At 36.8% G+C, this 24037-nt stretch overlaps 1 protein-coding gene across 13 annotated transcripts in view; it reads left to right on the top strand.

The window, feature by feature from the left end:
- Positions 1-24037, top strand: part of DMD (dystrophin) — a 2022811-nt gene that overhangs the window by 358795 nt on the left and 1639979 nt on the right. For all 13 annotated transcript variants that reach the window (XM_047843142.1, XM_047843144.1, XM_047843153.1 and 10 more), the window contains one exon: positions 18899-18991. In XM_047843142.1, the coding sequence (XP_047699098.1) occupies positions 18899-18991 (93 nt within the window). The remainder of the gene's footprint in view (positions 1-18898; positions 18992-24037) is intronic.

Below are 24037 nucleotides of genomic sequence, written 5' to 3'. Positions count from 1 at the left end.
TGTAGCCATAGATCTTGTTTAATGATAGTTTTGTTTTTTCACATTTGTTATTGATTATGAATTTTTTGGTTTCCTATATATGTTATAATTATTAATTTCACAGTTTTAAATATAAGACCAGAAGAAATTCTGGCAATAAAACAGAGAAACCATAAAAGAAAATCTCTGTCACTTTGGGATAACCAAATATTTCTTAGATGTGAAACCAGAGGCCTGATTCAAAAAGAGAAAAATTAACTTGAACTTCATCAAACTTATGAGTTGTTTCTATGTTATGGATACAAACCCTTTCTCTTCTGCATTGCAAATGTATTTTCTGCCTCTAGATTACATTTTTACTTACTGGTGTCTTTTGATATAGCAGAATTCTTCATTCTGATGTAGTTCATTTTTATAAATGGTCACTTTATAATTTTGTATCCTGTTTAAGAATTATTTGCCTTCCCCAAACCATCATGATATTACACTTTGTTGTCTTCTGTATAGGCTTTGTTGTTTTGTCACTTGAATTTGGATCTCTATATCACCTGGAATTGATTATTGAATTTGGCATGAGGAGTCGGTTAAAATTCAGGTTCTTTCTTTTTTTTTTCCATTTGGAATCTGTCACTACACCATTTCTTAAAAACAATGTTACTTACTCATTGCTCTCGAGTATTAGGTGTGTCATAACAATTTCTTGGTACAGATGCTGTTCTGTTTTTGGACTTGAATTCACTTCCATTTTTCTCTTTGTCTATACACACACAAACATCCTGCCATTTGGATTTTTGCAGTTTTATAATCCATACTGGTATCTGGTGAGCTAGGTTCCCCCACTTTTTCTTGATTATATTGACCCTTTGAATTTCTGTATTCCTTTTACTATCATCTTTTTAATTTCTATATAAATCCTGTTTGGAATGTCATCAACAGTGAGTTAAATCTATAGATCGATTTGGGAAGAATTGTTACCTTTACACGATTGATGAGTATACCACATTCCTGCTATGATTTCCCCTATTGTTTATTTATTTAATTTTTAAGCATTAGATTTGAAAGAATGAGAAAAAAATCCAAGAGAAAAAAGGGTCAGAAAATTTGAACAGCAACTTCACAAAAGGGGATGTTTAGAAGCTGAAGAATAATATAGAATGTTCAACCTCAGCAGTAATTGGGGAAATTTAGAACTGCAAAGAGATACCAATACAAACTCATAAAAATGGCTGAAATTAAAAGAACTAATAATGCTGAGGGTGAGGATTTGGAATAACCTGAACTCCTAACTGGTAGAAATGTAATTCAGACAACCATTGAAAATAGTTTGGCATTATATACTAAATGCAAAAGTGCATAATTCTTACAGGCCAGCAGTTTTGTGCTTAGGCATAACATGTAACTACCATTTATCTCTGCACACGTGTGTGTGTGTGTGTGTGTGTGTGTGTGTGTGTGCGTGTGTGTGTATAAAGAGAATGTTCATAGCAGCTTTTAAAAAAAATTATTTTGAGAGACAGAGAGAGAGGAGAGAGTGCATGTGCAAGCAGGGGCAGGGCAGAGAGAGAGGGAGAGGGAGAGAGAGAGAGAGAATGAGAGAATCCCAAGTAGGCTCCATGCTCTCAGTGCAGACCTCAGTGCAGGGCTCCATGTCCAAAGCTGCAAGATCACGAATTGAGCCTAGATCAAGAGTCAGATGCTTAGCTACGTGAGCCATCCAGGCACCCCTCATAGCAGCTTAATTTCTAAAAGGTAAAACTGGAAATGACTGTGGTATAGTCACATGATAGCATATTATAAAGCAGTGAAAATGAACAAGTGATAGTTAAACACAATACATAGGATGGATCACTCTCCTGAAAGAGTTTTGAGCCAAAGAAGTGAGACACAAAAGTATACCTACGATGATTTCCTTTTTTTTAATGTTTATTTTTGAGAGAGACTGAATGTGAGTGGGGGAGGGGCAAAGAGAGAGGGAGACCCAGAATCCGAAGCAGGCTCCAGCCTCCGAGTTGTCAGCGTGGAGCCGGATGTGGGGCTTGAACTCATGAACTGTGAGATCATGACCCGAGCTGAAGTTGGATGCTTAACCGACTGAGTCACCCAGGCGCCCCTACTATGACTTCTTTTAATTGAATTTCAAAAACAGGCAAAATTGTTCCATGGATTTAGGAATCAGGAGAGTAGTTACATTTTGGAAGGAATGAAAGCAGTTAAATGCATGAGTGCATCTTGTGAAGTGTTGAAAGTATTGCCTATTTTGACCTGGTGCTTGATACATGGGTGCATTTGCTTTGAGAAAATGTATCATGGTCTACCCTCAGGTCCACTTTTCTAGATGTACATGATACCTCAGTTCCTATTTTTAATGTCAAAAAAAGAGGAACCTTTGAAGGTAAAGTAAACCTAACCTTACAACCTCCCAAATGCCAAACAATGGCTTATTTATCAGTCTGACAGTATGCTTGGTATTTTCTCATGAAATTGTTTGATGAAATGTGATAAGTGAATATACAAAATTAGAATAAGATTAATGCATTTTATGGATCTTTTCTTAGATGGTCATATTTCTTTCTGAAAATGTAGAACCCTGAGAACTCCCCCTGAGAACTTGTTTGAGCAGGCAAAGACCCCGAAATGAGGACTTAAATTTGAGAAGGAGCCCTTAAAGAGCAGATTTCCACAATCTTCCCGTTTGACCGAGAGCCTTAATAGGGAATGTCATAAAATTGAGGTCCCTGTATGAAAAGGACAGAATCTCAAGTAAAACATTTTCGTGTGGAAACCAAAACCCAGAGCGAAATAACCTTTGCTTGAAGTAGCCCCAGGCTAAAAGACACAGACTATAAATGTTCAAAGGTAAATTTATTATCATTTTATACTTCTCCATTATTTTGTAATAAAAGAAAGTACAAAAGAAATGGAAAAGATTCCCCAGGAACCTGTTTATTAGTCTCTGATTATTACCACACAGTAAACACACAATTAAATCAAAGAGAATGTTCAAGAGCAGGATTTTTTTCCCTAAAGATGTGCTTAGGTATTCTATACTAGATGAATAAATGAGCCTGGGGCAGGATATACATAAATTGGCACATTAAATAAAATAGTAGACGGGGCTATTTCACATTTCCTTTTAAAAATCATAGATTCTCAAATTAGAATGAAGGCATTGATTGGAGAAGTTGACTAATCAGACCTTAAATAATAATGTTAGTGCATTTACATGCAGCACATTATTTATTGAGTGTCTACTATGTGTTAAGTTGTATGCTAGGTGGTAGGAACACTGTAGTCAGTGATCAGAACAAACACAACCCTATATGTCATAGAGTTTACAGTCACATACCAGAGGGCAGTAACATTTACAATGTACATTGTGATAGTTATGTGAATGAGTAAGAGATAAACAGAACAGAAGGTGTGGGAAGACCTCTCAGTTAAATTGTGATATGGTAAAGCCTGGAAGGAAGTGAGGGAGTGAGCCATGGCATCATCTATAGGAAAATGGTCCAGACAGAAGGATAAAAAGACCTTGGGGAGAAACAAAACGTTTGCAAACAGGACTTGCTAGGGAGACAGGACCGAGTATGGAGAAAACACAGCAGAGAAGGGGATCGGAGAGGTACCTGGGTACTTATGGGAGGTGTAAAACATGGGAAGACATTATTAGGCTTGGAACTTAATTGGGAAGGAGATGGCAATGACTAAAAATAAAAGGGCCGCTATGAATTGAATGGCTAATAAAACCAGTTCTTTAAAAATGAGAGAAATAGTTAATAACAAAGAAAAACTTACAAGAAATTATTTAAAAGCAGTACCATTTTTATCCAGGGAGGTTATCGTCTGTAATGAAAACATAATACAACTTATCACATAATAGAAATACTACTAAAACCACTAAGACAATTTAATGGAAATATTTTTTGATGTTATAGGCTGCTTTATTTTTCCAAGATTTATAACGTCTTTGCAATGCACATGGGTGAAAATCCCCCTACTGATAGAGTTCTCTAGTTGGGTCAAAAGGCCACTGATACCAGGAGGGACATCTAAAGTGAAAGTATTAGCGTAAGGTTAAAGCACAGGGCCTGGCAAATGCCTGCCAGGGGCACTTTGCAAAAGGAAAGTCTTCAGAGCCCCTTTGTGGGGACCCGCAGCCACCCCTGAGTTCCCTTGGGCCCCTTAGGTGGAAGGGATCCTGTAAACTTTTTTGCATCCATATAACCACCACCCATTTCTGCATGGTTTTCTTCACCTCAACCTGCACCCTGACCATCTCTTTGAATTCTCTCATCTCCTCATTCCTCAAATGCATATCGTTTATGGCCTCGTAATCCTGGAGCCACCAAGCCAGCCCCTTGTTGGTTTCTCTTTTGGGCTTCTTGGTCACTTTCCTGCAGCTTTGGTTCCCTGGCTGGCTTTTCTTCTTCTTTTGGCTTTCCCTGGCTCTCGGGCTTTCTGTCTTTTGGCTTTGCCACACTGCTGGCTTTCTCCTTGTCCTTTCCTATTTCCTCATTTTCTGCCTTTCCCTTGTGATTTGTCTTTCCCTCAATTTCTAACTTTTCTTCGTTTTCCAGAATACAAGCTACTGCTGGCTTCCCTGCACCCCATGGCTGTTCTTTGTATTCCAGCTTTCCTTGTTCTCAGGCATTCCTTCATTCCATCGCAGAGTTTTTCCATGTTGAGATTTTCCCTCCTTTTCTAGTCATGCAGGGATTCTAGACAGGTTCCTCCTCCTTCTATAGCCTTGCAGAAAGTTGCAGGGGCCGGGGCATGCCTGCGCCTCCTGCTACTCTCTGAAGCCCAGACCCCTTGCTGCCAAGGCAGCTCAGGGAGCTGGTTCCATACAGGCAGTGGAAGAAGATGGCACAGGGACTGGATGGCAAGGTCGGAAATACAGTTTTATTCAGAACCTTTAATTCACTATTGTCATATTAGAACACATTTAGCAACTAACTAACTAACTAAATAATTGAGACTATGGATGGCATAAATAAACTGTAGATTTAATAGCAATTTGCTTCCCATTAATACTCCAAAGCGCAGATGATTCTATGAAATATGTGTGCATTATGTGTAAACCTCCTGCCCCATAAAGTTGGATTTTCAGGAAAAGCAATAGTTTATCATTTAATTTAAATTAGCTAATTCCAAATCTGAGCTCTCAAGCAGGCATTCCGAAAATTCTCAGTCATTATGAGGAAAGCTCTTCCCTATCCCTAGCAATGGCCAGAGAACAGTAGGCCTATGTGGTGCCTCATATAGGCAGGGGAAAAGCCTTTGCTCTTTAGTCCATTGCAGTATGCACTGATACAGTCACCCCCTAAGCCCGAGTCTTCTCATGAAGCCAAGTATCTCATTAATATCACTGGCATGAAACTGAAAGCCTGCAAAGACCAAGCTGAAGAGACTGTAACAAAGTAAATATATACAGAAATGTGAGGAGAATCAAATCCCTGGTGAAACATGCAGGGATTAGCATGAGTTAATAGCCTTTATCCCTAAACCTAAAGAGACAAGGAGGAGAGAGCTGTTACCTTAAAGCAGTGAAAGCTCTGACATTGTGAGAGGGACCACCGGCCAGCAACTGTGACCATAGGTATCTAAATGAAGTTACCCTCAAATCGTGGCCTGCTGGGTGAGTTGGGAGAAGATCGATACCTTGGTCTCTCTATCCAGTTCTCCAATATCCTGCCCACGCTACCCACTGGTTAAGCTCAGCTAAAGGCTAGAAGGTGAGAGCTCCTAGGTGATGAAGTCATCTGATACTAGATGAGTCATCTCCTATGCCACAGGGGTGAAGAACTGGAGATTGGGGAACAAACAGAGAATAGCCAGTATTCCAAGTACCTCTGTTTTCTGGTCACACGAGGACGTGAGAATGTCTGCACTGAGAGCCCTAATGTTGGCTGGGGTCCATCCTTGCTGGATGTACCAGGAAGCCATTCACTTTTGAAACCACACCATCTCTATTTCCTGATAGGGCGTGGAGATGGTTTCTGGCTAATTTTGGGAACCATCTGATATCACATCCCTTCAGATGCTTCTGGGAAACATCGGAGCCAGAAAACTAAAACAGACCAAGAGTTATTTCTAATTTCTGCTCTGCTGCACAAACTTACCAAAGGCATAGGAGAAGATAAATTTATAAAAAAATATTACTAAAAAAATATTCCTGCCATATGTACAAAGATGGATAATGTATTAGGATGCAGTGAAAATGTCATTAAGTATATAAAAAGAAGAGCTTTTAAAGTGCATACTCATAATAATAGAATACTAGAAATTAATAACACTTTTAAAAATTCAATTTGATTAATTTAAAATGTTTTGTATAAGGAATGAAGAGTACATATCCACATTTGTATAGGAAAAAACTTTCCAGGAGAAATGGACTAGGTTTTAGCCTGAGGTTCAATTTGTGTCTTAGCTTTTATTTTCATTGAGAACAAAGATAAATTAATTCAAGATTTCAACCATAAATGTTACAAAAAATAAAAAATGCTCTAAGGAAAGTAGAAAATAAAGATAAATGAAGAAATAAGTTAGAAAGAAAAAAACACTAGAATAATTTGAGAGCTAGTTCTTTGTAATAAAATAATAAAGTAGACTAATCTCATAAATTTAATCGGGAAAATGAGAGGAAAAAGCAAATATATGCAATTTGAATATAGAAAGAAAATATTAAACACAAGTATAAGGAATATACAAACCAAACATGGAATCTACACAGAATTATATGTTGATTATAAAAACAATTAGATTATATTCCTTTTAAAATAATTAATTATAAGAATTAATAGAATATAGGGTACTTTATTTTTTCTTAGATTTTTTAAAATGTTTTTATTTATTTTTTGAGAGACAGAGAGAGACAGAGCATGAGTTGAGGAGGGGAGGAGAGAGAGGGAAACACAGAATCTGAAGCAGGCTCCAGGCTCTGAGCTGTCAACACACAGCCTGACAGGGGCTCGAACTCATGGACCGCGAGATCATGACCTGAGTCGAAGTCGGATGCTCAACCGACTGAACCACCCAGGTGCCACGAAAATGTAGAGTACTTCAATCAATAACCAAGAGAGGTGAAGAAATCATAAAATTAAACAAACTGACTCTTCACAGAGACTTCTGAGTCTAATGGAACCAGTGGGAAGTTCATCCAAACGTTAAGAAATGGATAATTGCTAATAGAAAATCATTAGGGACTTCACAATTCTACAAATCTATCCACAGGCTTAATTTTTTTTTTAATTTTTTTTTTAACGTTTATTTATTTTTGAGACAGAGAGAGACAGAGCATGAACGGGGGAGGGGCAGAGAGAGAGGGAGACACAGAATCGGAAGCAGGCTCCAGGCTCTGAGCCATCAGCCCAGAGCCCGACGCGGGGCTCGAACTCACGGACCGCAAGATCGTGACCTGAGCTGAAGTCAGACACTTAACCGACTGAGCCACCCAGGCACCCCCAGGCTTAATTTTTAAAATCACTTCAAAGAAGTTAACCCTCTCTGTTGTTTGAGGGGGTATTAGAAGCTTCCATTTTGAAAGGCTATTTTGTGGTAGTTTCAAAATCTTAGGTCAACTTCATTCGGTTTCCTCCTTCCTTCTTAGTATCTTCTCTACTTTGGCCTATTTCTCTGCCATAAATGATCAGTTTCTGAACGTGTCATTGTTCTCTACTAGCAACTCAATTTGATTCCATGCCTCAGTTTCCTTTAATTTGTCTGTCCTGACATCTAATTTGCTATGCTGCCTCAGTGCCACTCACAGCTTAGGTCCACAACTCAGACACCACATTTATGTTCTGATTTGCATTCTCTGTGGTGGCTGTTTTAGCATAAAGTTATTTCTGCTATCAATAATTTATTTTCAAAACCACTTATTCAGAATAAAGTACTTCCAAGTGCAGTGATACCTTTATTACAATATTTACTGAGAGCAAAGCTCATTTGTAATAAAGTTGGCTGTGGTTTTAAAAAGCAAACAAAAGAAAGTACAAAATCCTGTGAAATAGAAGCTGACTGTACCAAGTGGTTAAGCTTGTCTACACCCCAGCTCAAGCTATAAAACATATCCACAGCTTGCATTTCATTGTTACTTGTTGAAGGTAGATAAAACAAATCACAGGTAACATGGAAACATCTCACATATTTCCCTTCATATTTGTTTGTGAGTGACTGTCTTTACCAGACATTCTCAATTCCGTTCTGCAGGTCTTTAACCCCATTGTCTCTCAAAGGAAAAGTATCATTTAATGGGTCATCTAAACTTGTTTATTGATAGATTTTTTCCCCCTTAGATATAAATAAGCTCCAGTCAATGAGTTTCCTCTACCAGAAATTTGACATTTTTATCTCTTCATGTCAAATTGAGTAATGAATGATTCTTTACCACTGGTAAAGGAATTTAGCCATTAAAAATCTGGTAGGGAGATTTAACTGCTTGTGGTATTTTAAACTGCCCTCCAGATAGATCATGATACCAGTCTTCCATTAATTGCCTGATTGCAATTTGTTTCCTCTTCTTCCATCCCAAGATGTCCATGTTATTATTTTATGAATCCCAGTGCCTCTTTGAAGTCATAGAATATATTCCATCACTATTTTAAAGATTCATACAAAAAATGTAGTGTTGTAATACACCCTGAGTATATAGTATACCAGGGCTTTACAGATTTAATATGATTTCATATTAGCTGACAGAGTTGTAGATCTCATACTTGATGTTCAGTATCCACTCTCATCCACTGTGTATGACAAAGTGGCAAATTTTTACCAAGTAACTTCAAACGTACAATGTGAAACAGCACAAAACAAATAAGATCAGTTTTATACATTATTAAAGCACAAATCCAAAGTGAGCATTTAAAAGCCTAGGTTGAAAATTCACATGTCAGCTATGTTCAAATATTCACTTAATCATATCATTGAAAATTGTCAGTGAATTAGATTGAATGGTTGTCACATGTCACTGATCTGAAAAATGACACAGTGTTCACTCTTCCTGGCATATGATCTTAGATAAGGAGGGTTCTAAACCGTTCTTTAAGGCTAGTATTTTATGTGTTCTTTAAGTATTCAGAGACTTAAATAGCAATATAATATATGTTTTGGAGTATGTCAGAACATAATATCTTTGACTGAATATAAACTGCTTCCATTTATTACTCATAAAATACACTGTTCAGATATAAATTCCACATTTTGAAGTTAATTTATGTTAGACAAGTGTTCGTTCTTACACTAAATTTTCAGTCCACACAATAGGGCTATAATATGTCTGCACCTTATATATATTCATTCTCAGGATCCAGAAGTATATCCTTTTAATCCGGTTACTCACTAACTCCAGGATTTTTTCCAAATGATTCCATGACTTAGGTTCCAATTCATCATCTCTGAAATCTACTAACAGAAATGGTTGTATTTATTTCAAAATATTCATTTATGGAATAAAAACATATACAGGCATATATTATATAATATTTAGATTCATATTCAGATGCATTGGGAAATGACTACTTTTCAAATGAAGCTAATTCTCATTTAAAATAATATCAGGGGCAGTTGGGTGGCTCAGTCAGTTAAGCGTCCGACTTCAGCTCAGTTCATGATCTCATGGTTCGTGGGTTTGAGCCCCACATCAGGCTCTTTGTTGTCAGCACAGAGCCTGCTTTGGATCCTCTGTCCCCCTCTGTCTCTTCCCTTCCCCTGCTTACACACTGTCTCTCTCTCTCTCTCTCTGTTTCTCTCAACGTAAATAAATAAACTTAAAAAATGAATAAAAAATGAAATAATTTTATAAGGTGAGTTGGTTATCTTCCCCCTACCAGTGCATTTCTTGCATCAAAGTAAAATAGTATTTTTTTTTTGCATGCTAAACTTAAAATTGAGGTAGCCATTTACTTATGATTTGTACATTTAGAGATCTTCAAGGATAATAGTATGGCTACAAATTGTACTATTATTTTTTTAAAGTTTATTTATTTTGAGACTAAGAGAGTGCAAGTCAGGGAGGGGAAGGGAAAGAGGGAGAAAGAATCCCAAGCAGGCTCCACACTGTCATTGCGGAGCCCATTGCGGGGCTTGAACCCATGAACCGTGAGATCATGACCTGAGCCAAAGTCAGGCATTCAACTGACTAAGCCACCCAGGTACCCCAACAGATAGTGTTATAATTAAAAACATTTTTTTCATGTTTATTTATTTATTCTGAGAGAGGGGAGGAGCACGAGAGGGGCAGAGAGAGAGAGAAAGAAAGAGAGAGAGAATCCCAAGCAGGCTCTGCACTGTCAGCGCAGAGCCCCATGTGGGGCTCACATTCACCAACCATGAGATCATGACCTGAGCTGAAACCAGGAGTCAGACCCTTAACCAACTGAGCCACCTTGGTGCCCTAAAATTTTTCTTATTATATCGAATTGTTGGTCATATAACTTAAAATTTTGGGGGGTTGCTATTGCCAATTTTTTCCTTGAAATAAGTATATGTGGAACAAGATTAGAAAGCTATGGTGATACAGGGTTCTGGTTTCATTAAAGTAGCATTCTGTATTGCCATGCATATGATGTATAATATTTATAAAAATTCAAGTTAAATGATATTACATTGAAAGTATATACATCTTTTATCTTATCCTGTGTTGTGACATTATTACTGAACATAGAGTCCATTTCCTAAAATGATGCCTTCTGGTATATAATGTTCCATATAAGAAATTTTGCTTAGTTGAGATACAGGAGCTACTTTGCCAAAAAGTTCAGTCCTGCATTTTATGTTCAATGAAACTACCTGCATTGAAACCTCTATTTTGATATATTTGTTTTAATTTTCCTTCACCCCTTTATTGTTTATATTTTTCTTAACATTAAGGGGTTTTTTAAACTTAACTGCTTCACATCTTTATTGCCAAAGAGGAAGTATATAAGCAAGTAAAAGCACAGATCCATTAAAAAGAACTACCTTGTGACAAATGATTATAATCATAAACACCTCCAAAATATAGAGCAATTTGTGACAAATGATTATAATCATAAACACCTCCAAAATATAGAGCAATTTGAACTTCCTTCAGTAGTCTTTAGGCATTTTGATAGAACAGTCCATTTTTTAGTCTGTCTCCATTTTTAATACAAAATGCGGCATATAGTGGATAGTCAAAAATATTTAAGGAATGACTGAATATATAAACCCTAATCACAGAAGGTCAGGAGAGTATCTTCATAGCAAGTACTGTACCCAGAACTAAGTCTTAGGATGTATCCTGGGTCAAAGCGTGCTTTTAAAAGGTATTTTCCAGTATAAGCTTCTATATTTGTATAAAATTTAAAAAATCCTTGTTGGAAGAGAGAGATATGGGAGGGAATAAAGAAAACTTGCCAAGTGGAGCATGACGTCCACAACAGCCAATGCAGCCCACCCTGTAGGTTTTATGTACTGAACTATTCATCATCTAATTATGAAAGATTCAATATGTGCACCTCTATATCCAAAAAAAGATAGGTGTGATTTATGCCTGTAAGCCTTCACATTTTATATAAATTTTAAACACACTAAAAAGCACATGCTGCAGGGCAGCAACACTACTTTGCTTTTTCTACATTTTTGATCACTTAAATGCATTATCTTTAGAAGGATTATATAAATACTTGAGTTTCTGTGGAATATAGAGAAGTCTCTTCAGCTTGGCTACACGATGGCAGACGTTCTACACAAAGCGCTTAACACATTTTAAAAGCAAATCCTATTTGCCTAGAATGTTGGAATGAAATTCTCAGTTATAAACCATTTATTAGAAAGAAATGTGTGGGTAGGGGAAAAAACAAATAAATAGAAGGTAGAAGTAGCCTCATGGGTTCTAAGAATCAAGAGGGATCTTTATATAGTAAAGTTCAATGCATGGTGTTTTTCTGGTAGTCACTGTTTCGGATTCTGGTTAAAGTAATCTACCCAAACTTTTAAAGATGACATTTCATGGTTCCTTGTGAAATCTCATCGTTCTGTGTGAAGTTATAAGATTGAATTTGCAGCTACATGTTTTGTTGTTGTCAAATTCACAAACTAAGATTCATGTGAAAAATGATGGCTTACCTTTGTCCTCTACCCCTTCCCTAATTCAGAAAATGTTCAGATTGTACCGTGCATATCAAGGAACTAAAACGATTCCTCCTTAGGGTAAATCTTGCAATCTGAAATGTCTTAAAGAACCACATCCTTTGAAACCAACGTGAGGAACCTCCTATCCCTAACCTAATTTCATTTGGCTGGATGATACAGGGTGTGTTTTCTTTAATGCCTGGAGCTGTGAAATGTCCTGTGCGGTTGTCTAAAAAGGCAAGAAGTGGGAGATACCATTTATTGGAAAGATGATGGTTCCCATTTTGAATAAGATGTAACTTCCTACAACATGCAAGTGAAAACTGCAAATGCTTTATTGACTTATAAACTAAGAGCTGAAAAGTTTATCCATCTCCCTGCCACCACAAACGTTTAAAAAGCATGAGAAAATTTGTTAGAATTTTGTCATGGGACTCATCACTCCCTTGCTTTTATTCATCTTTTTTCTTCCTTCTGCTCTGCCCTGAGAACTTCCGTTTTCATTATTTGACCTGGTTACTGTGATTATTTTTATGTCAAATGTTCCTCATTCTAAAGTCATTGTGTAGCATTCCACGTTTGATGAACTCATTCTGCTATTCTTCTTTCTGTAAAGCTAATTAAAAATAATATAAACTGGGCCAGGTCAGTAATCTCCTGTCACTAATCCATCATATTTCAGATGTGCTTTAAATCTTATGGTTTTCTTCAGTATTCTTAAATCTTAAATATATCAATATAATATATATAAATCCTTTTACTATAACCACCATGGGATATATAAATTTGGCTTGTAGAAAATCTTACTGACAATGCTAGATTGCATCTGTGCCCTGAAGGAAAGCAGTATAAAATAAAACCTAGGATAAAACAAATGAACAATGAAAGAGAATTGCTCCTCATAGCCTAGTGGTCAGCATCTTCATTTAGGAGGTGGGGCACCAGGAAGTAAAAGTGCTCATTGAAATACTTACATATTAACCTTAGAATTACTAAATAGATAATTTTGTACAAAATCAAATATTTTAGTCTAAGTTGTAGCGTGGGCACAAAAAGGGAATTCCCTCTAGTTTGTGTCCTCACATGATAACAGCAGACTACTTTATTTCAAAAGCTAATGGAGCGCCTGGGTGCTTAGTTGGTTAAGTGTCTCACTTAAGCTCAGGTCATGGTTTGTGGGTTCAAGCCCTGCATCTGGCTCTGTGCTGACAGCTCAGAGACTGGAGCCTGCTTCAGATTCTGCTTCTCCCTCTCTCTCTCTTCCTCCCCCACCCATGTGTTGTCTCTCTCTCTCAAAAAAATAAAAATAAAAATAAAAGTAAAAATAAACAAAAAAGCTAACTCATTAGTTTTCCTAGGTGCTATTTATTTATTTATTTATTTATTTATTTATTTATTTAGCTTGTGCCTCCTGACTCGGGGTATTTTCCTAAGAGTTCACATTTAAATATTCTATTAGAGCCATAATAGGGTTCCATGATTTAAAGGCAAATGGTGAGAATTTTCTGTCCTTAAAAATTACGTTTGAATAAAGCATCTTCACAGAGAACACTGCACAACTCTGAGCCAGTATCTGGTGTTATTTTATGAGGAAAGTCTTAGGCCTGTTTGCAGGAACTCATAAGGCTAATCTTCATATGTAGGTGAACTTGTAAGTTGTGTCTGCAAAAATTCAATGCATGCTATTTAATTTTTGCACACCTATCCATTTGGTATCTGATGCTTTCATTCTGAAAACCAGGAAAACATAATTTTGGGCATCCTTAGTGACCTCAGTATTGAATTTCCTGCTATCTAGTGCTTGTCACAGTAAACATACACACACACACACACACACACACACACACACACACACACACACACTGGCTCCATATATTAACATACTTGTCACAGAAATGTTTTTTGTTAGACAGACATACAATTATCATTTAACACAGATTTTGACATATTTTGGATTTTGTTTTTCCTTTCCATAGTTATTTAGAAATTGGATTGAGAATCCTTGAAAGATATACCTCCAGAGCATATATTAGAAAAATAGTTAAAAGAGGCCATTATGCATGTGATTATCTAAGAGTAGTAATGATTTTTATGAGAACAACATTCATAGCTACGTGGTAGGAAACATGGCATTATAAAAAGAAACCAAGCATATGCGATTTAGAGTCAAAATGGGCTAGACTGTCTATATGAGGCATTGAATAGTAACCTATGACTGTGAACAGTACCCTTCAGGCATGACAAAATACCCCTCCTTCTTCTAGTGTCTTAGTGACTATTAATTACGGTTATTTCTTACAATCCTTGGTAATCTGAAAAAGAGTTGTACAGCAAGAGACAAAACTTAACCAAAACAAATATCACTCGTCTACATGGTGGTGTGTAATATTTATTAATTTAGAACCTATTAAAAAACTTCATGAAGAAGTCTCAAGATTTAATTAAGGACTTATCTCTCATATCCAGACCTGGTTTTAAATCTGACCTTGTGAAAGCTTCGTGTACCTTTGACACTTTGTTCTTCTCTAGATAAAAGGTATATAAACGAATAACTACGTCATACTTATATTATGATTATGATGTGGGTAGAGTGAAAGCTGTATTCTGAGAGAACCCTATAGGCTTAAGATTTTTTAAAGATAGAAATAAAATAGGGGTGCCTCGGTGGTTCAGTCTATTAAGCAACTGACTCTTGGTTTCAGCTCAGGTCATGATCTCACAGTTCTTGAGGTTGAGCCCCTCATGGGGCTCTACCCTGACAGTGTGGAGCCTGCTTTGGATTCTGTCTCTCTCTCCCTCTCTCTTTGCCCCCACTCCCTCTCTTTCTGTCTCTGTCTCTGAAGAATAAATGAATAAACTTAAAAAAAAAAGAAATAAGTATCTTAAGAGATTATAAAAAGAAAAACAATAATGAAAAGTAAATTCAAAATAGAAAACTGAAAAATAGAGGTTGAATTGTTTTCAAAAGCCAGCTCTTTGAATAGATCAACAAAAGAGGCAAACCTCTTCTAATCCTAACAAAAGAAAATGAGAAGAGAATGAAAAATAGACAAGATTAGTAATGAAAAAGGATGTGTAACTGCAGATAAATAAGAAACTGAGAGAATACTATAAGCAATTCTGTGAAATTGATTTTGAAAAATCCAGGACATGCATGATTTCCTAGAATAATGCAAATTACTAAAATTGACATAAGAATAGCAGAAAATTAAACTAAACTAATTACTTCAGAAAACATTGGTAAGTTATTAGAGATCTACCATGGAAATACATACCAGGATTCTTCACATATGAATTTAACCTAATCCTTAAAGAATAGTAATTCCTATATTTTAAGGTGTTCCAAAGCATATAAGATAAAACCCTGCAATTACTTTTGTGATGTCAGAATAACCTTAGCAGCAATAGTCAATAAGCATAAAATTAAATAACATGTATAAGACAATCTCATTTATAAATATGAATACAAAAGTTAGATTGTTGAACTACATAAAACTGTTTATAAGTGATAAGTACTCCATAAATGTTAGGTATTGATTGCAAAGAGCTCTAAATATTAAGAATGAAAACAAAAGTACCCTACAGAAAAAGGAACAAGCCATATTAACAGAAAATTTACAGATGCAATTGCAATGATCAGTTATACAAAAAGATTCTCCAAATGCAGTAGGAATCATCGAAATAAATTAACAGTGCAATATATTTTTAGTTATCAGGTGAAATGAAAAAGCAGAAACATCTATTGCTGTTAAGAGAAGAGCCTATTCATACATTGCTGGTTAGAATATTAAATGCTAAATCCTTTTCATAAAGAAAAACCTACCAAAATTAAAACTAGGTATACCTTTTTGATACAGCAGATCTATTCCTTGGAATAGCTACTATAACAATAAAAGCATCAGTTATCTGAGGATGTATACACAAGATGTCCGTCGCAACATTATATAAAGTGGCAAATCTGTTCAAGTCCCTGCTTTCAGTTCTTTTGGGTCTATCTCCAGCAGTGGAATTTCTAGATCCTACTTAATTTTAATTAGTTTTTCTTATGCGGCCTGCTATTAGCTTCTAAGCTTTTTGACATTAGGGGCTCTGTTTTACTCTTCTTTATTCACAGCTGAGCACAGTGCCTGGACATAATAGAAATTGGATCTGAGGAGGGATTTTATGAGGAGAAAGAAATAGAGGAACAGTCTCCCTGCTGATATAGTGAGAAGGCTTATGAAAGTAGATAGAGGCAAGCCTACTGCTTGCTCTAAGTCTCCCCAGGATGTTCCCTATGGCAAGTCCAAACATAACTACTAGCAGTGATTCCCCCAGTATAGGACTATTTCCTAAAAAAAAAAATCACATCTTCTCCATTTAAATAACTGAATTTTCTACAATGTACAGTCTGATTATCCCTTTCACTACAAGCACAACTATCTCTTTTGTGCTCTAAGTACATCAGTGCCTGACATAGAGCCAAAATGTATTTGTTGAATGAACGCATCAGTGATTCAACTGATAAATTTATAGTAGCTTTTCCATATGGAGGAGCTCCTTCCCTTACTACCACATAAGGAATCTCCAAATGAAATGGAGATGACAGTGCTTTCTTGTTCTTGAGTTATTAATCTCCCTTGGGATCTCTATGTTTTTCTTCCCTAATGAGTTCTAAAAACTTATTGTATTTTACTTTGTATAATTAAAACAAAAGTGTTACAGCAAATTATTATCTGCATGTGTAGGACAAATTTATGCAAACGCCCAGGAATTTGAAATGCTCAATTATAGCATACTGAATTAGGGATGATTTGCATGGGATACTCCTGAAATTCAAATGTGCAACCAAAAGCATCTGCACTGCAGAAATAAGTAGACATGTAACATCTCATAATGGCAGTATCATCTTGACTTTCCTATACCAAATAAAGTCAAAGTCTTTCATGTCAACCAGCTTTGAGAGTTTCCATTTATCCACTCCTCAACTGAGCCTTACGGAAATGTCCATTTATATACAACTTCAGGATAACTTCTCTGTAAGGTCCATATGGTACCAAATCCTCATATCTAGTCTATTGTCTAGTTCAGTAATATCCTCTACTATTAAATATGTTTGAAATTAAACTATGGACTTGTATCTTGATCTTGCATCCTTGTTCAAATGATTCTACATTCTTTTCTGTATACTTTATTTGTTTTAAGCCAACACACTAATAGTATTTATATAGTTGGGGTACAAAAATAAATGTGCGTATTTGATTATCCATTGGACCTGAAAGTATATTTATATGAGGCATAATTGGGAGTGATTTGACAATTATACTGAAGGGCAGCCCTTTTATAACCACATCCACCTGCCCCACTCACCCCCTTCACTCTGATCTCTAACCTCTGGCATTTGCTACCCTGTTCTCCATTTCTATAACTTCGTCTATTCAAAACTGTTAATGTTACTTACCCTTTGAGATTGGCTTTGTTTTTTCACTTGGGGTAATTCCCATGAGATTCAATCAAGTTGCTGCTTGTATCCACAGTTTGTTCCTTTTCATCACAGAGTGGGATTGCATGGTGTAGATGCACCACGGCTTAAGTAACCAGTCATTCTTGAAGGGCATCTGGGCTCTTCTCTCAGATCGCTTTTTTTGACTGTTATAAATAAAGCTGGTGTGAATACTTACACATAGGGTTTTGCAGAAATGTAAGTTTTCATTGTTTTGGGATAAATGCCCTGGATCCCAGTTGCTGGATTGTATGCTTAAGCACATGATGAGTTTTGCAAGAAAGTGCCAAAATGTTTTGCAGAGTACCTGTACTATTTACATTTTCCCCAGCACTGCATGAGTGATCCACTATGTCCATGCTGTTGTCACTATTTTAAAATGTCAGCTATTATGATAAATGTATAGTGCTAGCTCATTGTGGTTATAATTTGCATTTTCCTAATGGCTAATAATGTTGAACATCTTTTCATCCACCCATTTGCCTGATGCTTACATTTAACCTGACTCCACGTAAAAATATCAGGAGCATAAAGGATAGGAAATAGGATTTGCCTTAAGAAAAATAAAACCTGGGGCACCTGGGTGGCTCAGTTGGTTAAGTGTCTGACTTGACTTCAGCTCAGGTCATGATCTCACGGTTGGTCATGAGATCCAGGCCCTCCATCGGGCTCTGCGCTGGAACTTGGCATGGAGCCTGCTTAAGATTCTCTCTCCCTTTGCCCCTCTCCTGCTCATGCTTTCTCTCTCTCTCTCTCTCTCTCTCTCTCTCTCTCTCTCTCAATAAATCAATACAATAGAATAAAACCTTGCCAGATTTTGATTCCCAGTACAGGATTGAGAAAATTGAGTTTACCATAGCTCCATTATTTATTGGAGTTTTAATATCTGTTTCTAAAGCAACAGCATTTTAGTCTAATGCAGCCACCCCTAATTATAATAGCCTTCCTCTAAGCAAGATTGAAGGACAGATGGAGTTTCTATTTATTGAGTTTCAATTTTCTATTAGGAAGCAAATCTTAATTTTAGTCATCCTTTATGAGTTATCATTGTTATACATTTTATTTGGAGATACTCTGATTGGCCTCTTTAATCTGCAGTAATCTATTTATATACTAAAAGTACATTCATTTCCTATCTCTTTGTAAATGTGTTCGGGGGCACTTGTTTGTTACAGAAAGTCCATTTACAAATGCATTTTGTTTCATTTTTGGATTATTTTTTAAAAGCTGTAATACTGTTTAGGCTCTGAAAATAGCTAAATGCAATTACCTTCGAGTTTTGTTTTCTTTCGAAATAGACATTTTGTCTCTTTCCTTCAAACGTTTTCCCTTTATCTTTAACAGGTTGATTTAGTGAATATTGGAAGCACTGACATAGTAGATGGAAATCACAAACTGACTCTTGGTTTGATTTGGAATATAATCCTCCACTGGCAGGTAAGAATCTTGATGACTGTTTCCTTTTTGGGTAAAATGTTGCTGATCTTCCTTTCATGTTTGCCCGTGTCCTGCAAAACAAACATGTATACCTCTAACAGAACAAAGCCCATCTCCAAAGCACTGCCTTTTAAATGGGCACAGTTAATGTCATTTGAGATGTGAAGGATCAGCAGATTATAAAACAGGTTCTAGAACACTCGCAGGAATATTTTTCTAAATTTTATTTCATTGTGTAGAGATGACACAAAAAAGAGAAGTTTCATCAATAGGTTAATAAAAATATTTTTCACTAATATGTGTCTTCTATAACTAACCTGTGAGCGAATCTACATAGTTTTATAAAAACTATTAACCACTACCAAATGAATGAGACTTTGGAAATCTTTTATTTCTCAATGTAAATTAATTCCAATAAAAGATTAGTTGGATATGATTATCTGTATTTATGTTATACATACATATATATGAGTTTATAATCTGATTTTGAAATTGATTATTTTTTCTGAATGCCTATATTTTTTGATGCCTATATTTATTGGACCTCTGCAAAACAGATCAAAACTCATTTGGTTTAGTGAAAAGAGTATATATTTTTTCGGTCAGAGCAACATGAACTTAAATTTCAACCTCTTCACTTACCATCTTATAGTGGCATTGGGTATAATGCCATCTTTTCTGGGCCATAATTCCCTCACTGTTAAAATGGAAAAAATAATAATTAACATGTGTATTTCTTACAGGACTAAATGAGAGAATATCTGTAAAGCACTCAGTAGAGTACACTCTTTTCACTACAGGTGTATCATAAATAATTTTGATTGCTTGGCGTTTTCTGCTCACAATTTAAGAATCTGGAGGAAAATTGAGATGTCTGCTGTTTTTACTAGCAGTGATTAATTTTTCAAAAACAACTTTTTTGATATGTCATTTATATATCATAGATTTACTCATTCTATGTATAAAATTCAAAGTGTACCAAACTGGTTTAGTTCTCCTGCCTAGTGCTTCTCAAATTATTTTGAGAAAGGAACAGCCCCCGCCCAATCCATCCAAGATTTGGGGATATTTACAGAGTTGTACAACTATCAAAACAATCTAAAACAATCTAATTTTAGCCCACTTCTACCAACCTAAAAGCAAATCTTATGTCTTTTTATAGTCATTCCCCACTCCAATCCCCAGCCCTGGGCAACCATTTATCTACTTTCTGTTCCTATATGTCTGCCTTTTTGGAAATTTCATACTAGTGGAATCATATAATAAGTGTTCTTTTATATTTGCTTTCATTCACTGAACATAATCTTTGAGGTTCATCTTTATTATTGTAGCAAGTATCACTACGTCATTTAGTAGGGTTGACTTAATTTGAATTGTACTTTGGTCCTGCTTAGAGTCAGTATGGAGACCAGAGGTGTACCTTTCCACCTCAGCAAATGAATTGATTCCCATATTGACCCAATTGACCCCCATATCTTTCTATTCTAAACACTCTGAACAGGCTCAATCCTGTTTCACAGCAATATGGGAAGAGATTGAAGACAGCATAGTGGATGACAACAGAAAACAGACCATAAGAACCTCAAATGAATCCAAGATTCCCAATTCTGGGCCTTTTCCATATAGGGATGGTATCAAATAGAACCAGCGAGGCAACACAGGGCCCCTCACCAAACTGGTTTACTTCTCTTGCTCAGAACTTCATAAACTTACCTTGAGGAAAGTAAAGTTTTTTCCCCCCTCTTTTCCATTGTATGCATATTATAGTAAAACTGAAGCATTATAAAAATGAAATAAAAAGACACCCCAAACCCACGCCATTTTATCATTAAACTCAAAAGACATACGTAGGACCTGTAAAATTGTTACAGAAATTTCTAATGGACTATCGATTGTATAGACACAACTGGTTGTATCAATTGATACATTGGTACAAATGGTTCATGGAGGGACCCCAGGTTGCAGAAGACACTTTAAGTTGCACAAGAGCATATGTTGGTCGTGACAAAGCCAGCAGAAGAAGTGAGGCATGCACGGAGACCCAAATGGCTATTTCAATTGTATTTTTCATCCAAACTGTCTCTCATATGATTTCACTTTCTTATCTTCTCAAAACCCTTTCCAACTGCATCTGAACTCACTCCAAGATAGAGTTTCACAACTACCCTTATACCTTTTTCAATTGTTTGTGATTTTGTGCAGTTTTTTTTTTTTTATTATTAGCATGTGGAGGGTCTTTCACACTCTGGAATACCAAAAGGAGTGCTTTTGCAGTCTTTCCTCATCTCAGACCTCTCTTACAGTCTGTTGTCTTGCATTTATGTCCTTGAATCACTGTATCGTTGTGATTGCAAGGATGTAGACTCTTCTCAGCCTCTGCCTCCTTATCTTCTCTGTCTTCTATCACCCTGCTTGGTTCTCTTAAAACTTCTAAACTCACTTCCAAAAAATTCCTCCTGCTCAATACTCCTCATCATAACTCAATGAATCCCAGAAGGTATTTTCACCAAGAGTATATATTTGCCTTCCTGTTAAGTAGTCACAAAAGCCATTGAATATCAGCAGAGATCAAAGGACACTCTGGCCAACCTAATGTACTTTCCTGGTCTATCAGATTGAGAATGGCATTAAGAGATGGAAAGATGTGAATCTTTTGTTCCAGTGCCACATACTATGTTATTAATAGTGCCATGGAGGACTTCCCTTTGAACTTGTAAAAGCTGAGGAATGCTTACCGTGTGTCTCCTGTCACTGTTTTTCCAGTTTCCATGTAAATAAAATCATTAGCCTGAAAATAATTGAGGAAAAATATATTATTCCTCAATAATATATTGAGGAATAAGCACCATTGAACAAACTTGCGAAGTAGACATATGCCACATGTTTGGCATCCTTTCTTCCTTTTTTTAAGATTAAAAAATTTTATTTATTTTAGAGAGGGAGAGAGAGAGTGGGGGAAAGGCAGAGAGAGAAGGAGACACAGAATCCGAAGTAGGCTGCAGGCTAAGAGCCATCAGCATAGAGCCCAATGCGGGGCTTGAACCCACGGACCAGACCATGAGATCATGACCTGAGCTGAAGTCGGACGCTTCACTGATTGAGTCACCCAGGGGCCCCTTCCTTCTTTTTAAAGTGCAAACCTTTCCTTGTAGGGTGGCCAGCTGAGTTCTGATAACCAGCTGGAGATACAAACATCTTGCTAACAGTGGTGTGCTATCAGAGGTCATGTCCCCACCTTTGCTGGCTAAGTCAAAGGAAAAACTCAAATCCAGGGCGACTTTAGCCTGCAGTATTTATTTACTATTTGAACATCATACAGGAGAAAGATGGTTTTGGCACTGAAGAAAGCCCTTGCTATAAACTCCTGCCTCCCTAATGCTCTGTGTGCAAGACAGGTCTTGCTCTGGTCCTCACACACACCATCCTTCCCTTGTAAGAGACTGTCACTACCACCTTTTTACTCTTGCTCCTCCACTCTAACTCCTTTTGGTCACGGGATGGATTCTGGGAAGGAAGCATTGAATTCAGCAGGCGGGACATTAATTAAGGCATGCTTTGGGGAACTGCACCTGAGGAAGGGAGAAGGTAACCAGAGCGAGAAGAGCTGGAGGTGTGATACACACCCAGCCACAGTTGTATTGCACCCCATGTGGAACTGGGAGCTGGAATAATCCTTGAGTGTCGCTCTGCGTGAGGCTGACATGGCTAAGTGTTTAAACCATTTCTCTTCAGCAGTCACTAGATGCGGGCTGCCCTAGGAAGGGCTTGACCTTAGGTGACAGGACTCTCCAACATCAGGTAGTCCCTGAGAGGACTCACAGATGGAGCAAGGAGCCTTTCCTTGAAGGACACTCTTGGTGGTGCACCCCCATGCCTGTCATAGCTTCTTTGCCCAGTTAGCTCCTAGTCATTTTTTGAAACCACTGCTCAATGACATTTCAACTTGTTCCTTTTGAAAACAGATGTATAGCTGTATGCACGCACACACACACACACATTTGTTTAAATTGATTTTCTCTCTTAGGGACTGTTAAGTCCTAAGGGTGGGAAAGTTTTCTCCTTTAAGACTCACCTTTGGACCAGCTCAGGGTCTGAAGGTTGGTCCTTAGTAAAGATTTCTGGGTAATTGTTTCTTATGTAGGAAAAGAACTGATTATGTCACATTGACCTTTATTATTATTTTTTTCTTAGCAACATTTGCACCCAAGTAGAAGCAATACCAGTGGGGCTGAGACTGATAAGCTGAATTAATGACATAATGATGCTAAAGGAGTTTTGCTTGGAATACTGTGTTGTCCTGTAACATTTTGTGCATAGAGGGCAGCCTGGCCAAGCGCTTTCCAAATGGATCCCATTCATCATGGGAGGGTTGCCTGATCAGTGCAAATCACCACCACTGAGCTGGTACGTGCCGAATCCAACGGTGGTTCAGCCTAGGACACAGAGTACATGTCTTGCAATCACTTTACATGGAGGTTGTGCACTTGATAACTTCAGAATATGGTGAGAAAAATGATACATCTTATATAACTCTTTGACCTATTTACTCACTGAGTAACTGACTAAATAAGCAGGTCAGGATGGAATTAAGAAAACTGGATAATCTGCCTCTAAATAATAGATTTAGCTATCAAGGGATAGTGATAAATATATGCAAAGATCTCACATCTTCACATCATTACCACATTTACAAAGCATCATCTCAAATCCTTTTCAAGTATTTTAAAGTGAGATGTAGCAGTCTATCCTAAAATTTGCATTGACTCTTTCATAAAAAGATGACTAACATTGGAGATGTTAAAATATGTATTTTCCCCTGAGGCCTTGGTTAACTTCTACATGGATGAGGAAGCAAAATAAAATGTCATATTTAGAATACACAATAAATATTCATCATCTGATCACATGTTGGTAGTGTATGGACCTTATGCTTTCCAAAAGGAAAGCCCTTGGTGGTGAAAACTAATCACATTTACTTAGATACTTCCTTCAGGTATATAAGGGGCCTGACTTATATGTAAAAAGTAGCCTCATAATTATGCCTTT

This window comes from Prionailurus viverrinus, chromosome X, assembly GCF_022837055.1.
Source record: "Prionailurus viverrinus isolate Anna chromosome X, UM_Priviv_1.0, whole genome shotgun sequence".
In the NCBI taxonomy this organism is placed as follows: domain Eukaryota; kingdom Metazoa; phylum Chordata; class Mammalia; order Carnivora; family Felidae; genus Prionailurus; species Prionailurus viverrinus.
The sequence above is the reverse complement of the archived record's forward strand: the minus strand, read 5'-3'. Positions and strand labels throughout refer to the sequence as shown.